The sequence below is a fragment of the Zonotrichia leucophrys genome, unplaced genomic scaffold (assembly GCF_028769735.1).
Source record: "Zonotrichia leucophrys gambelii isolate GWCS_2022_RI unplaced genomic scaffold, RI_Zleu_2.0 Scaffold_506_36611, whole genome shotgun sequence".
Classification (NCBI taxonomy): domain Eukaryota; kingdom Metazoa; phylum Chordata; class Aves; order Passeriformes; family Passerellidae; genus Zonotrichia; species Zonotrichia leucophrys.
Window position 1 is genome coordinate 631 of NW_026992711.1, and position 16,438 is coordinate 17,068.

Here is a 16,438-nt window from a genome sequence, read left to right on the forward strand (position 1 = left end):
CACCTTTGGGTTACACATGCACACCAAGCCAGTACAATGTAAGCCAAGGCTAACGTATCACTGCATTAACATATCAAAGCATTAAGTCCTTTATAATTAGCATTTTCTTGGACCCAATCAGGTTCTTGGTCATTTTTAGCAACTGTATCTTCAGCTTCTTTCCTGTGCTCCTTGAGAACATCTGCTGGGAAGGGGGGTGGGTGGAGCCCCTCCTTTCCCTCTCTTCTTTGGCATTACAACTTTTTACTATTAACTATTTTATTATTCTCAAATATTAATTACTGTATCAATATTGATTACTGTTTCAATTTTTATCAGCACCAATCATACCTATTTACCACACCTCATTAGCGCTCGGGGTTTGTGTTCAGCTCATGTCCAGCTCCCCAGCCCACAACCCCAATTTGTTAATTAGCCCCTCATTAGCGCTCGGGGTTTGTGTTCAGCTGATGTTTTTCTCCTGAGAGCCGAGCGCAGACAATGAGATCGAGGAGATCCGCGGGCTGGAGCGCTGTCACAGCCTGACCCAGCTGGGGCTGTCGCACAACCGGCTCGCGGCCGTGCGGGGCCTGCACAACCTGCCCGTCCGCCTCCTCGACCTGGTAAGGAAAATTCATCCTCAGCTTTTCCTGCCTGGCTCTTACCCAGAGAGCAATGCCGGGATGGAAATGATAAATAGAATATTGTAAATATGAAGATAATAAATATGATTTTTTTTTGCATTATATATTATTTGGTACTATATACTATATAATATCGTAGAATAGAATAGAATAGAATGTCATATAATAGAATGTCATATGTTATATAATATAACATACCATAACATAACATAATATAATATAATATAATATAATATAATATAATATAATATAATATAAATAATGTCATATAATATAATGTCATATAATGTCATATAATATAACATAACATAACATATAATATAATATAATATATAATATAATATAATATTTGTATTATGTAATGTAGAGTAATATAATATAATATGTAATATAATGTAATGTTATATTATACAGTATAGTATAATTATATCCTGCATTATATATTATATATTATATATTATATATCATACATCATATACATTATATTAGATGTTGTATTATACATTAGATATTATTTTATATTATATATTATGTGTTATATAATGTCATATATATAATAAATATTATATATATTATATGCTATATCTTTTATAAAAAATATTTTTATAACACATATATATATTATGTCTAATATATTATATATATATGTATTATATTTTTCTATTATTATATAATAATTTCTTATAAATATAATCAATATGAAGATAATTACATAACAAATTATAAGAAATATCTACAATACTATACACTTTCAAAATTAATAACACAAATACTATAAATTTTCAAATTTAATAATACAAATGTTGCACAGAAACACAACCCAAACCTGTTTTTAACGCAATCCAGTGGCTCCAAAAGCACCAGGCTGCTTTTAAACAGCTTTTACTTTGTAATTAGAAGTGAAAAATATTTTATGGAACATCAAAAATAAATCCCAAAAAACCTTTACTGAGCTCCTATTGGCTACATTAGTTTTAAGCACCCACATAAATATTTGAAGTGACATTTATGAATCCCTTATCAAGAATAGAAATATTCTTTTTCCAATCCTTTTAAAAATTTAAAGGTTTTTCTTCTATTCTGTAAAATTGGATGTAGAAAATACCAGCTCAGATTGGCCCTTGGCTGCTGCAGTGTTCAGGGAAGGTGTTCACATCTAGCATGTTTTGAATAATACATTCAAATAACGTTAATAAAATTACATTTCACATCTAGGATACCTCCAGGAGCTCTCCGTGGCAATAAATTGGAATTTGGTCTCATTTTTAGTGGGGAAGATCAACTCAGATTGGCCAAATGCCATGGAAATGTTCTGAAAGGAGCTCTAGCAGTGTGAGGAGCTTTTTTTAAAATACTTTGATGCTTTTTTCTCCAATTTTGAGCCACAGCCAGTCCCTCCTTCACTGTGTGCCCTGAATTCCTGCTTTGTTTGAAAGTCCACCAGGAATTCCCTTGGGAATCTGCTCTGGCCAAAATTAAATCTCATTAAATGTGAGCGTGTTCCTCGTTTGGGGTTCGGAGGGGCTGATATTGCTATTGATAACAGCTTGTCTTTGTTAATTAGTGATGGAAAGAGATTTTAGCTGAGCATTTTCTTTAAAAATTAGAATTAATTAGAATAAAATGCAGTTGCTACTATTATTATTATTATTATTATTATTATTATTATTATCCTTCTTTCTCCTTCTTTCTTTGTTCTTTCTCCCTTCTTTTTCTTCTTTCTTTTTCTTCTTTCTTCTTCCTTTTCTTCTTCCTTTTCTTCTTCCTTTTCCTTCTCTTTTCCTTCTCTTTTCCTTCTCTTTTCCTTCTCTTTTCCTTCTTTATCCCTTCTTCTTTCCTTCTTCTTTTCTTCCCCTTTTCTTCTTCTTCCCTTCTTGTTTTTCTTCTTTCCTTTTTCTTTCTTTTCTTCTTCTTTCTCTCTTGTCAGCTTTCTCTCCCCATGAGCGTTTTTTTTTTTTAAGTTTGAAAAGAGCACAAAGTTCTGGAGTTTGGGAGGAACACTTCAAAACCTGTAAATTCTCCTTTGCCCAAAACCCTCATTATTCCACTCATGTTTGCAAAGCAAAAAAAATTAAATAAGAAACTCTACTCATGTTTGCAAAGGAAAGAAAAAAATAAAATAAGAAGCACAGCTCTAATGAACTGGACCCTTAGGAATTTTCTATTTTTTAAAGGATCCATCCCCAAATCCCTTTTGTTCCCAGAATTTTCTGTGCACCTCTGGCCCAGCATTTTGCAATTCCAGCTCCGAGCTGTACCTGATTAACCAGAGGGCTAATGAAGCCTCCGTGCTATTAATAACTTAATTAAACATTTAAAAGTCAGGAAAAATGTCAAGGACAGACAACTGGATTAACATTAGAGTCAGCTGGCTTATTTATTTCTACACTTCCTAAATATTTATTAATAGGAGATGAGGCTTCCAAGCTTTCAGCACAAGGTGAGGCTGATGGAAAAATAAAATTTGCAAGGTGATGGAGGAGGAATCCTGTGGAGATTCCTGAGGATGTGTGGGACAGGGAATTGTTGTCCCTGCTTGGAGTTTGGGCAGAAATGAGTCTCTGGTTTGTGAGGCCCTGAGGAATGGACCCATCTGGAGGCCGGTGAGAAATCAGGGCCTTGTTTGAAAAAACTCTGAGGGTTGGTTCTCAAAAATTTGGGGCGTTTTGTGTGGGAAAGTCTGGAAGATTTGACAGGAAAATTGAGGTTTTCTTTAATTATTATTTTTTAAACATTTTCTGTGCTGTCACTGGTAGTGAATGGAGCCTTCACTTGGTGTGGATTAATATGGATCTATGTATTCCAGAGAGATTTTGGTATCAAATCAGGGAATTATGGAATCATGGAATTGTTTGGGTGGGAAGGGACCTTCAAGGTCACCCAGTGCCATCCCATCCATGGCAGGGACACCTCCCACCATCCCAGGCTGCTCCAGCCCCAGTGCCCAACCTTGGGCACTGCAGGGATCAGGGGCAGCCCCAGCTGCTCTGGGAATCCCTTCCCAAAATCCCAGCCCAGGCTCCCTCTCCAGGGAATTCCCTCCATTCCCAGCTCTCCCAGCCTGGCATTGGATCCATCCCCACCCCGACTCCTCTCCAGGAAGGAATTTTGGGCTCTGGGGGCTTCACTGGCAATCTCAGCACTCCAGGAAGGGTCTCCCTTCCCTTTGCCATCCCCAACTTCCATAAAAACCCCTCGGGATGGATTCTGAGTGTCCCAAATGCCAGAATGGTTTGGGTGGGAAGGGCCCTTCAAGCCCATCCCATTCCAAGCCCACCATCCCAGGCTGCTCCAGCCTGGCCTTGGGCACTGCAGGGATCAGGGGCAGCCCCAGCTGCTCTGGCAATGCCAGCCCAGGCAGGAATTGCTCATTGCCAAGATGCCACCCATGGCTGCCCTCTGGCAGTGGGAGCCATTCCCTGGGTGCTGTCCCTGCAGGCCTTGTCCCCAGTCCCTCTGCAGCTCTGCTGGAGCCCCTGCAGGCCCTGCCCTGTGCTGGCAGCTCTGCCTGGAGCCTTCCCTGCTCCAGGGAACATTCCCAGCTCTCCCTGGAGCCTTCCCTGCTCCAGGGGAACATTCCCAGCTCTCCCTGGAGCCTTCCCTGCTCCAGGGGAACATTCCCAGCTCTCCCAGCCTGGCTCCAGCCCTGCAGCAGCTCCATGGATCCCTCTGGACTCTCTCCAGCAGCTCCAGGTCCTGCTGATGCCAGCACTGGATGCAGAGCTGGAGATGTTCTGTGCTCTTGTAAAAGATCCCAGAGTGAGGACTGGGTCCCTCCTGCAGGGCAGATTCGGGGTAGGTCGTGCTCTGCACAGCTCAGGTCAAAGATAAAGGAGGATCCCAGGATTTTTGCACAGTTTCCAACACCATTTTGGGTTTTTTTTCCCTGTGGGAAACCATCTCCCACTGCAAATGTGTTATAGACGCCCTGTGTGACCAATTTTCATAGGCTGGGATGGACAAACAGGAACCAGAGAGCAGGAAAGGAAAAATCAACGCTGAGAGGGCAGGACAGTTTCCCAAGGGCAGAAAAGTTTTCCCAAGGTGCTTTCAGGAGCCTTGAGCTGCTGTTCCATCCCTCAGAAGGGACAAATCCAGGACAGGCAGAGCCTGATGGAGCTGGACAGGACCAGGAGGACACCTGAGCTCCAATGGGGGACTGTGGGGCTCGGCCCAAACTTTCCCTGCTCCAGGGGAACATTCCCAACCCTCAACCTCTCTCCTCTCTATCCCACCTTAATTTTTTCATTATTTATTCTGTAATCACAAGTGTAAATGGAGCCATGATTACAGAGGGAAATTCAATGTATTTATGTAGATATATTCCGTAATTTTCCATGCATCTCTGTGTTCTAAATTTTGAGCTGGATGGTGACAGGAGTGTTCTTGGGTCAACATCGGTTTTTTAAAAATGTTAGAGCTTTTTTTATTGCTGTTGTCTCTTCAAGGTGAGTTGGAGATAAGCTAATCAGGAGAGAGGTGATTCCTTTTTTCCATGAGGAGAAATGTGACACATCAGGGTGTGCATGAGGCAAATGCAGAAAGGCCTGTTGGTGACAGGATTCTCCACAACAAAAAATCTTCAAATCCAACAAAGAATTCTTTTTTTTCCATCAGGAATGTTATTGTTCATAGAGATTTATCAGCAGGAATGTAACACATCGGGATGTGCATGAGGCTAATGCAGAAAAGTCTATTTGTGACAGGATTCTTCACAAGGATCCTCAAATCCCACAAATAACTCTCTTTTTTCCCCTCATGAATGTTGTTTTCCATAGAGGTATATCTGCAGAATTATAACACATCAGGATGTGCATGAGGCTAATGTATAAAGGCCTATTTTTGACACGATTTTCCACCACAAAAATTCCTCAAATCCAAGAAATAACTCCCTTTTTCCCTCAGGAATGTTGTTTTCCATACAGGTATATCTGCAGAAATGTGGCACATCAGGATGTGCATGGGGCTAATGCATTAATCCTATATTTTACAGGATTCCCCATGAGAAAAACTCCTCAAATCCAACAAATAATTCTTTTTTTTTGCCTCACAAATATTGTTTTCCATAGAAGTGTGTTAGCAGAAATATAACACATCAGGTTGTGCATGAGGCTAATGCATTAAGGCCTGTTTGTGACAGGATTCTCCATGAGAAAGGATCCTCAAATCCAACAAATAACTCTTTTTTTTCCCTTCAGAAACGTTGTTTTCCATAGAGGTTTATCAGCAGAAATATATCAGGATGTGCATGAGGCCTGTACATTAAGGCCTATATTTTACAGGATTCTCCATGACAAAAAGTCCTCAAATCCAACAAATAATTCTTTTTTTCCCTCATGAATGTTGTTTTCCATAGAGGTTTATGGCAGAAATATAACACATCAGGATGTGCATGAGGTTAATGCAGAAAGGCCTATTTTTGACAGGATTTTCCACAACAAAAATTCCTCAAATCCAACAAATAACTCCCTTTTTCCCTCAGGAATGTTGTTTTCCATACAGGTATATCTGCAGAAATGTGACACATCAGGATGGGCATGAGGCCCATGCATTAATCCTATATTTTACAGGATTCTCCATGACAAAAACTCCTCAAATCCCACAAATAACCCATTTTTTCCCTCAAAAATTTTGTTTTCCATAGAGGTTTATCTGCAGAAATGTAACACATCAGGATGTGCGTGAGGCTAATGCATAAAACCCTATTTTTACAGAATTCTCCATGACAAAAACTCCTCAAATCCAACAAATAACTCCTTTTTTTTTTCCCCCCCTCAGGAACATTGTTTCTCACGGAGGTTTATTTGCAATTTCTCTGCTTTCATTTTTTCTTAGAGCTTTAACCAGATCGAGAAGGTGGACGGGCTGAAGAGCTTGAAGAAGCTGCAGCGCGTGAATCTGTCCAACAACAAAATAAACAGCCTGCAAGGCCTGGAGGAGCACGAGCTGCTGGAGGTGATCAACCTGGAGGACAACCAGGTACCAGGCTGGGCTCACCTCCTTCCAACAGCACCCAATAATTTCATTTTTCCACAACAAATTCCTTGAAGGGCTCCAAAAATCCTCCAGCAGTGCAAGGAGCGGTTAGAAAATCTGAATTATTTTATTTTTGCTGTTTCCCACGTTGGTTCCTGGTGTCCTCTCAGCACTTATTTAATATCTGAGGTGGTTTTCTCCTCACTCAGGTCCCACTTTGGTGCTGTCACACACTGAGGGTTGGGTCAGGCAGGGATGAGTTTGCAGATTTTCCACCTCAGTTATTCCAAAATATCTTTATTTGCCAGGCCTCAGGGGGTTGCTGTTAATACATCCCAGCCCAATTTTATGACCACAGATTCTTCTGGAAACTTCCTGCAAAGCAGAACTGCAAAAAAACCAAAAAAACTCCTAAAAAGTGGATTTTGTCATGCAGCACAATTTTCTGTGCTGGAAACACAATGGCACCATCCAACTCTTTTGAATTTTGAACGCCGAGTCAAATATCCACAATAATTTTGATATTGATCTTCCAGCGTCCTTAAGTGAAAAAAAAAATCAATTCATGAATCACTTTGACGTCAAAGACGTGGGAAAAAAAAAGATAATCTAAGGAAACAAAACCACAAAGCAGCGGCGGAACATTTTCTGTCATTTTTCTCTCCTTGCAAGTGGATTTAATTCTAGTCACTGTGCCTAAATAATTTTCTTTTTTTTTCTGCCTGACATTTAAAGGTGCCTCAATTGCAGCAGACAGGAAACTCTCTAATGCTGGGTTTGTTAAATTAACATTAATAACACCACTTCCAGTGCCTTATTTATTTCCCACTGTTCTTTACAGCGCAGGAAAAACTCTTGATTTTAGCTCATCAAAACTTGCCTCTCTGAATGATGTCATTGAGATGTTCACTGAGGTTTTTGGGTGCTATTTTGAACTTTTAATTTTTTTAATGTTGCCTTCTGAAGGATAATTTAAAGAGGAGAATTAATTAATTAACGAGGAGTTAGATCAGCTCACAACCACTCAGAATGATCTTAAATTCTTGATTTTTTTACAAAATGGGCACAACAGGTTCAGCTGCAAATGTGTGGTTTGTAAACATTCCGTGATTTTCCAGCTGTTGATGGCTGGAATTCTGGGATTTATTTAAGAAATCCACTTAAATCACATTTAACTTCACCAAAACTGTTCTGAATGGGGTTATTCCCATCTCAAAGTGAATTTAGAGCAGGCTGGGGTTGAGGTTTATGTTTTTAGGGACTTTAAAAGGATTGAGTGTAAATTATGGAGAATTTGGGGGGTTTAGGTTCAGTTGGGCTTTCAGGTTGGTTTGGGCCACACAAACCTTGATTAATTTCATTAATAAATGCCCAGCTGAGACCCCAAACAGGCTGGAGCCGCTGGATTCCCTCATTTATCCCTCTGGACACATCCAAGGACAAAATTCCTGCTCCTTTTTTAAACAAGGATAACCAAGGACTTTTTTAACCAAGTACCCTACAGAACTTGGTTAAAAAAGTCCTTGGTTATCCTTGTTTAAAAAAGCATTTTTGGTTAAAAAAGGAACAGGATTTTGATTTCAAAGTCCTTGATTAAAAAAAGACCAGGATTTTGGTTAAAAAAGTCCTTGGTTATCCTTGGTTAAAAAAGGATTTTTGGTTAAAAAAGGACCAGGATTTTGGTTTCAAAGTCCTTTGTTATCCTTGGTTAAAAAAGGATTTTTGGTTAAAAAAGTCCTTGGTTATCCATGGTTTAAAAAGGATTTTTCATTAAAAAAGGACCAGGATTTTGGTTAAAAAAGTCCTTGGTTATTCGTGGTTTAAAAAGGATTTTTGGTGAAAAAAAGACCAGGATTTTGGTTAAAAAAGGAAAAATATTTTAGTTTCAAAGTCCTTGGTTAAAAAAGGACCAGGATTTTGGTTTAAAAATCCTTGGTTAAAAAAGGACCAGGATTTTGGTTTCAAAGTCCTTGAAAGGTTATCCATCTTCAGAAAAGGACCGGGATTTTTCTCCTTGGATGTGTAGGATGAACTTGAACTTCAGTGAAAAGAAACTCTTAGAAGGATTTATTTTTATTTTCTTTAAACTCCCCAGCCAGAGCCCGAATTTATGTACAGAATTGCCTCACTCGAGCACATCAACACATAAAAAGCCAAATGTCTGGAAGTGCCTCACAGTTAACACGTAAAAACCCTTTTGTGATTTAGAATTAATTTTTTTTTTAATACCCAGATTATTGAAAATTAAAAATGTTGATTTTCCCTGCCTGGCTCTGCTGGGTTCTGATCCTGCTCCGTCCCTGTCCCTGCTCAGGTGGCCGAGCTGAGCGAGCTCCGATGGATCCAGGATCTGCCTCTGCTCAGGGATTTAAATCTCCTAAAAAACCCCCTGCAGGTAAGGAAGAGCCAAAAATGAGAACCTAAACCCGATGGTTTGAATCATTTTAACCCCAGTTTCCATCTCCAGAAGTGGGCAGATCACTTGTCCTGATTTATCAAAGATAATTCCATCCCAAACCTTGATATTCCTAAATTTTGCGTGAATTTTACGCTCATTCCCGACGCCAGATAGAAGAAAAATATTAAGAAAATAAGAAAAATATTTAAGAAAAATATTCTTAATTTTTTCTTGTAATTGCCAGGTTTTTATTGGTGTTTATGAGGCTGATCTGTCACAGCCCACAATAAAATCAGCAGGAAAAATACCTGAAATAGAATATTCCTGATTTTCCATCATCTGAGAGACTTTTCCTTCTCCTAAGCAAAATCTGATCAAATCCCTTTCCATTTTTAAATCCCATTTTGGCCTGTTGAATATTGTGGTGACAAACTTTTGATCAGCTCAGTTTGGGCAGTGCCTTGACACCCATCAAGGTAAAAAACCTTTTCTTTTGCAATTTATTAACACAAATTGAATTGTAGCTGATTGGAATTCAATATAGGCTGGATGAAATTTAGTATTTTTTTGACAAAATGGAATTTTTTCCCCTCAGGAAAAAGGCAGCTATTGGCTCTCAGCGATTTTCATGCTGCTCCAAGTCACAGAGCTGGATCTGAAAAAGGTCACAGTGGAAGAAAAGGTGAGCAAAGATCATTTCATTCTGGAAATTTTCTCAATTTTTCCACATGATCTGGTGCAATACACTATTAATTTAATATTATTATTATTTTTATTATTATTGTTGTTGTTGTTGCAGCTGTGTTCTGATATTTTGGAATTATTGGAAAATTCTTCCACTTGATCTGATGGAATGCACTATAAATATATGTGGGTTATTATTATCATTATAATTATCATTATTAATAATATCTTTAAATTTTATTTATTTATTATTACTATATTGGCTGCAGCAGACACTGGATTATTATTATTATTATTATTATTATTATTATTATTATTATTATTATTATTATTATTATTATTATTACTACTATTACTATTACTATTATTATTACTATTGTTGTTATTATTATTGTTATTAATGCAGCTGTGTTATGATATTTGAGGAAATATTGAAAAATTCTTCCACTTGATGGAATACACTATAAATATATGTGGATTATTATCATTATCATTATTATTAATGTTATTCTATTTTTATTTATTTATTATTTCTATATTGGCTGCAGCAGGCACTGGATTATTATTATTATTATTATTATTATTATTATTATTATTATTATTATTATTATTATTATTAATGCAGCAGAGTTATGATATTTGAGGAATTCTTGGAAAAGTTTTCCACATTATCTTGTGGAATGCACTATAAATATATGTGGATTATTACCATTATTATTATTATTATCATAATAATCATCATTATAATTATCATTATTATTAATGCTATTTTATTTTTTATTTATTTATTTTTTTTTAATTTTAATTTTAATTTTTATGATTATTGTTGCCGCTATTGTTGTTGTTGTTGTTGCAGCTGTGTTCTGATATTTTGGAATTATTGGAAAATTCTTCCACTTGATCTGATGGAATGCACTATAAATATATGTGGATTATTATTATAATTATCATTATTATTAATATTTTTAAATTTTATTTATTTATTATTACTATATTGGCTGCAGCAGGCACTGGAGGATTACTATTATCATTATTATTATTATTGTTGTTATTGTTATTATTGTTATTAATGCAGCAGTGTTATGATATTTGAGGAATTCTTGGAAAATTTTTCCACATGATCTTGTGGAATGCACTATAAATATATGTGGATTATTATCATTATTATTATTATTATTATCATATTTATAGTTATCATTATTATTAATGCTAATTTATTTTTTATTTATTTATTATTACTATATTGACTGCAGCAGGCACTGGAGGATTATTATTATTATTATTATTATTATTATCATCATTATCATTAATGTTATTTTATTTGTATTTATTTATTATCACTATATTTCTGCAGCAGGCACTGGATTATTATTATTATTATTATTATTATTATTATTATTATTATTATTATTATTATTATTATTATTATTATTATTACAATTATTACCATTTTATTAATTTAATGATATAATAAATAACATTAATTAATGTTTGTTTATTTATTTATTTATTATTACTATGTTGGCTGCAGCAGGCACTGGGACCAACCTTTGTGCCCCACACCCATTTTGGTGCTGAATTAATTAATTCCTGAGTAATCTGATGGAAAATCCAGGATTTAGTAACTCAGAAATTTGTATTTTTATTGTGACTCTGTTTTCTGGGATCATCCACGAAAACCAGAACCCTTCCCAGTGAGGAGAATAATAATAGTAATAGTAATAGTAATAGTAATAGTAATAGTAATAGTAATAGTAATAGTAATAGTAATAGTAATAGTAATAATAATAATAATAATAATAATAATAATTTCTGTAATTCAGGGAATTATCCTTTCAAAATGATCCCTGCAGGAAATCCATCACTCTAAACTTTACCTAAATTTTAAATAAAATAATAATAAAATAATAAATTTTGGGGTTCTTGTTTGGTGCCAGGCTCTGAGATGATGACACCAAAATGAATTTTACCCAACTCCCCAAAATATTGATTTCATTCTTTGTCTTATGAGCCAGCCTGTTTTCCTCTCAATATCATTTTGAATATATTAATGAATTTTTTTTTCCTTTCTATGGCCTGTAAAAGTCAACCTGAGGGACTGATTTAGACCAAAATTTAATTTCTGAGTGACAAAAGTTGTTCCACAAAATCCTCTCCTCGTGTTATTTTAGGGCGCCTCCTCTTGCCTCAAGGATTCCCTTGGCAAACTGAATTTGGGGGAGCAGCTCTGTGTCTCAAAAACACAAAATTGATGTACAGAAAGTTTGGTTCTCACTGTGGAATAATCTTGCAATATTAATAATATTAATAATATTAATAATATTAATAATATTAATAATAATCCTTCCTTCAGGGTACCCTGATGTGCACCAGGATGCACCCACTGTGCTCCCAGCCACCAATTCAGTGCAAATGACAAAATTAGAGCTATAATTAATTCATTTTTAAATTCTGTGTATTTTTATCTAATTTTTAATGTTTTCCCCTTCTCTTGCTTTCTCCCTGAATACGGGGACGTGGGGTTCTGAGTACTGAATGATTTTTGATTTTATTTATTTAATTTAACTTTTTTTCCCCTCCTCTTGCTTTCTCCCTGAATATGTGGATATGGAGTTCTGAGTACTGAATGTTTTTAAATTTTATTTAATTTTTAATTTTTTTCCCCTCCTCCTGCTTTCTCCCTGAATATGTGGATGTGGAGTTCTAAGTACTGAATGTTTTTTAATTTTATTTAATTTTTAATTTTTTTCCCCTCCTCTTGCTTTCTCCCTGAATATGTGGATGTGCAGTTCTGAGTACTGAATGTTTTTTTAATTTTATTTAATTTTTTTTCCCCTCCTCTTGCTTTCCCCTGAATATGGGGACGTGGAGTTCTGAGTACTGAATGTTTTTTAATTTTATTTAATTTTTAAACTTTTTCCCTCCTCTTGCTTTCCCCTGAATATGGGGACGTGGGGTTCTAAGTACTGAATGTTTTTTAATTTTATTGAATTTTTAATTTTTTTCCCTCCTCCTGCTTTCTCCCTGAATATGGGGACGTGGGGTTTCTGAGTACTGAATGATTTCTAATTTTATTTATTTAATTTAACTTTTTTTCCCCCTCCTCCTGCTTTTTCCCTGAATATGGGGATGTGGAGTTCTAAGTACTGAATGATTTTTAATTTTATTTAATTTTTATTTTTTTTTCCCTCCTCCTGCTTTCTCCCTGAATATGGAGATGTGGGGTTCTAAGTACTGAATGTTTTTAAATTTTATTTAATTTTTAATTTTTTTTCCCCTCTTCTTGCTTTCTCCCTGAATATGGGGATGTGGAGTTCTAAGTACTGAATGTTTTTTAATTTTATTTAATTTTTAATTTTTTTCCCCTCCTCTTGCTTTCTCCCTGAATATGTGGATGTGGAGTTCTAAGTACTGAATGTTTTTTAATTTTATTTAATTTTTAAATTTTTTCCCTCCTCTTGCTTTCCCCTGAATATGGAGATGTGGAGTTCTAAGTACTGAATGTTTTTTCATTTTATTTCTTTTATTTATTTTTTAAATTTCTTTTTCCCTCCTTTTGCTTTCTCCCTGAAAATGGGCAAGTGGAGTTCTGAGTGCTGAAAGTTTCCAGCCATGGCATTGCAGGCTGGAAATGGATTATCCTGGCATGGATTATCCTGGCATGGATTATCCTGGCATGGATTATCCTGGCATGGATTATCCTGGCATGGATTATCCTGGCGTGGATTATCCTGGCATGGATTATCCTGGCGTGGATTATCCTGGCATGGATTATCCTGGCGTGGATTATCCTGGCGTGGATTATCCTGGCGTGGATTATCCTGGCATGGATTATCCTGGCGTGCATTATCCTGGCATGGATTTTCTGGCCTAGCCTTGCTTGGGAAAAGCACAGGCAATACAAAATGGCCCAGGCAAATCCTAAAAGGGACCAACATTGGTCAATCCACCAATTGGTGAATCCACAGTTATTTCCATGGGGAATTCTCACGGAATCCAGAATTAATTGAGTTGGAAGGGACCTCAAAGGGACCTCAAGGATTCTCTTGGCAAACTGAATTTGGAATAGTCTTGCAATATTAATAATAATAATAATAATAATAATCCTTCCTTCAGGATACCCTTGACCAGCTGATGTGCACCAGGATCCCAGCCACTAATTGAGAGCAAAAAACCAAATTAGAGCTAAAATTAAATTATTCCCCTCTTCCTGATTTCTCCCTGACTATTGGCATGTGGAGTTCAGAGTGCTGAAGGTTTTCTGCCATGGCATTGCAGGCTGGAAATGGATTATCCTGGCATGGATTATCCTGGCGTGGATTATCCTGGCATGGATTATCCTGGCGTGGATTATCCTGGCGTGGATTATCCTGGCATGGATTATCCTGGCGTGGATTATCCTGCCGTGCATTATCCTGGCATGGATTGGCTGCTCCAACCTTGCTTGGGAAAAGCCCAGGGAATACAAAATGGCCCAGGCAAATCCTAGAAGGGACCAACATTGGTCAATCCACCAATTGGTGAATCCACCAGTTATTTCCATGGGGAATTCTCACGGAATCCAGGATGGTTTGGGTTGGAAGGGACCTCCAAGCCCATCCAGTCCCATGGGCAGGGACACCTCCCACCATCCCAGCTTGGTCCAACCTCCTGTTGATTATTCCAAAGGCTGATTGGTCTCACTGTGGAAATTTTATATCTTGTGTCCCATTGGAATTGCCTCAGTTGTTCTTAACCTATTTCTGAGTGTGTGGCATTAATTAATTAACCCCCAAATGACACAAGTCATTAGTGGTCAGCAGGGTGGGTGAGGGAATCCTTGGAGTCTGAGGGCTCTCCCTCCCAGCAAAGCAGGAATGCCCTGCCAGGACATCCATCCATCATCCACCCCTTCATCCATCCATCCATCCATCCATCCATCATCCATCCATCCATCCATCCATCCATCATCCATCATCCATCCATCCATCATCCATCATCCATCATCCATCATCCATCCATCATCCATCCATCCATCCATCCATCCATCCATCCATCCATCATCCATCCATCCATCATCCATCCATCCATCCATCATCCATCATCCATCCATCATCCATCCATCATCCATCCATCCATCCATCATCCATCCATCATCCATCCATCCATCCATCATCCATCATCCATCCATCCATCCATCATCCATCATCCATCATCCATCATCCATCCATCATCCATCCATCATCCATCCATCCATCATCCATCCATCCATCATCCATCCATCATCCATCCATCCATCCATCATCCATCCATCCATCCATCATCCATCCATCATCCATCCATCATCCATCCATCATCCATCCATCCATCATCCATCCATCCATCATCCATCCATCCATCCATCCATCCATCCATCATCCATCCATCATCCATCCATCCATCATCACCATCCATCCATCCATCATCCATCCATCCATCCATCCATCCATCCATCCATCCATCCATCCATCCATCCATCATCCATCCATCATCCATCCATCATCCATCCATCATCCATCCATCCATCCATCATCCATCCATCATCCATCCATCCATCCATCATCCATCCATCCATCCATCATCCATCCATCATCCATCCATCCATCATCCATCCATCCATCCATCATCCATCCATCCATCCATCCATCCATCCATCCATCCATCCATCCATCCATCCATCATCCATCCATCCATCCATCCATCATCCATCATCCATCCATCATCCATCCATCCATCCATCCATCATCCATCCATCATCCATCCATCCATCCATCATCCATCATATCCATCCATCCATCCACATCCATCCATCCATCATCTCCATCATCCATCCATCCATCATCATCCATCCATCATCCATCATCCATCCATCCATATCCATCACATCCATCCACAATGCGCGGGGGCGTGAACGGCCCTGGAATCCGGCTATCTGGTGAGGGGCGAAGGCCAGGGCCCCTGTGCATCTGAAGCCAGCCCCCTCGGCGGCTTTGGCCTCGGGCTGAGCTGGGGGGATAGCTCGGAGCAGCGCGGTGAGAGACGAATCAGGAGGCGACCACTTGCTGGGGGTAAAACTGTCGGTTTATTACAGAAGAACCAACAAAGAGGGGAAAAACACCCAGCAAATGGCCCTGAACAAGGGGCAGGAGAGGGTTTTAAGGGAAAAGGGGGGAAGAAGGCAGGGAAACCGGCTATCCAATAGAAATACATATTTGGAGGTACGAAACATAACTGATACACTAAAGTAACAACTGTTATAAATCATAGGAGGGCTCCGGGGCTACAGCCAACCATACCTCCCGAGAAAAGAAAATTCTCGAAACCTGGGAGGAGAAAAAGAGTGATTGACTGACCCCAAGGAGGAAACAACTTTCACTTTATAAGAGAAACCAAGGGAGGAGCAGTTTCATTTCCATAGCAACATAACTGGCAGGGTAGCAGCAGGAAGTAATACAGAAAATGGGGGGAGCAAACTAACGAACTTAAGAACACACCACAGCAATCCAATCTCACTCATCATCAATCATCCATCCAATCCATCCATCCATTTCCATTCCATCCATCCACATCATCATCCATCCATTCCACATATCATCATCATCCATCATCCATCCATCCATCATCCATCATCCATCATCATCCATCCATCCATCATCCATCCATCCATCCATCCATCCATCTCATCCATCCATCCATCCATCCATCCATCCATCCATCACCCATCCTTTCATCCATCCAT

General features: G+C 38.1%; 1 protein-coding gene across 1 annotated transcript in view; it reads left to right on the forward strand.

Moving 5' to 3' along the window:
• Positions 1 to 465: 465 nt before the first annotated feature.
• Positions 466 to 16,438, forward strand: part of LOC135441778 (leucine-rich repeat and guanylate kinase domain-containing protein-like) — a gene marked incomplete at its 5' end in the record, with an annotated part of 32,122 nt that continues 16,149 nt past the window's right edge. Inside the window, 4 exons of the mRNA XM_064701327.1 lie at positions 466 to 602; positions 6,459 to 6,602; positions 8,914 to 8,994; positions 9,593 to 9,679. Coding sequence (XP_064557397.1) covers positions 466 to 602; positions 6,459 to 6,602; positions 8,914 to 8,994; positions 9,593 to 9,679 — 449 coding nt within the window. The remainder of the gene's footprint in view (positions 603 to 6,458; positions 6,603 to 8,913; positions 8,995 to 9,592; positions 9,680 to 16,438) is intronic.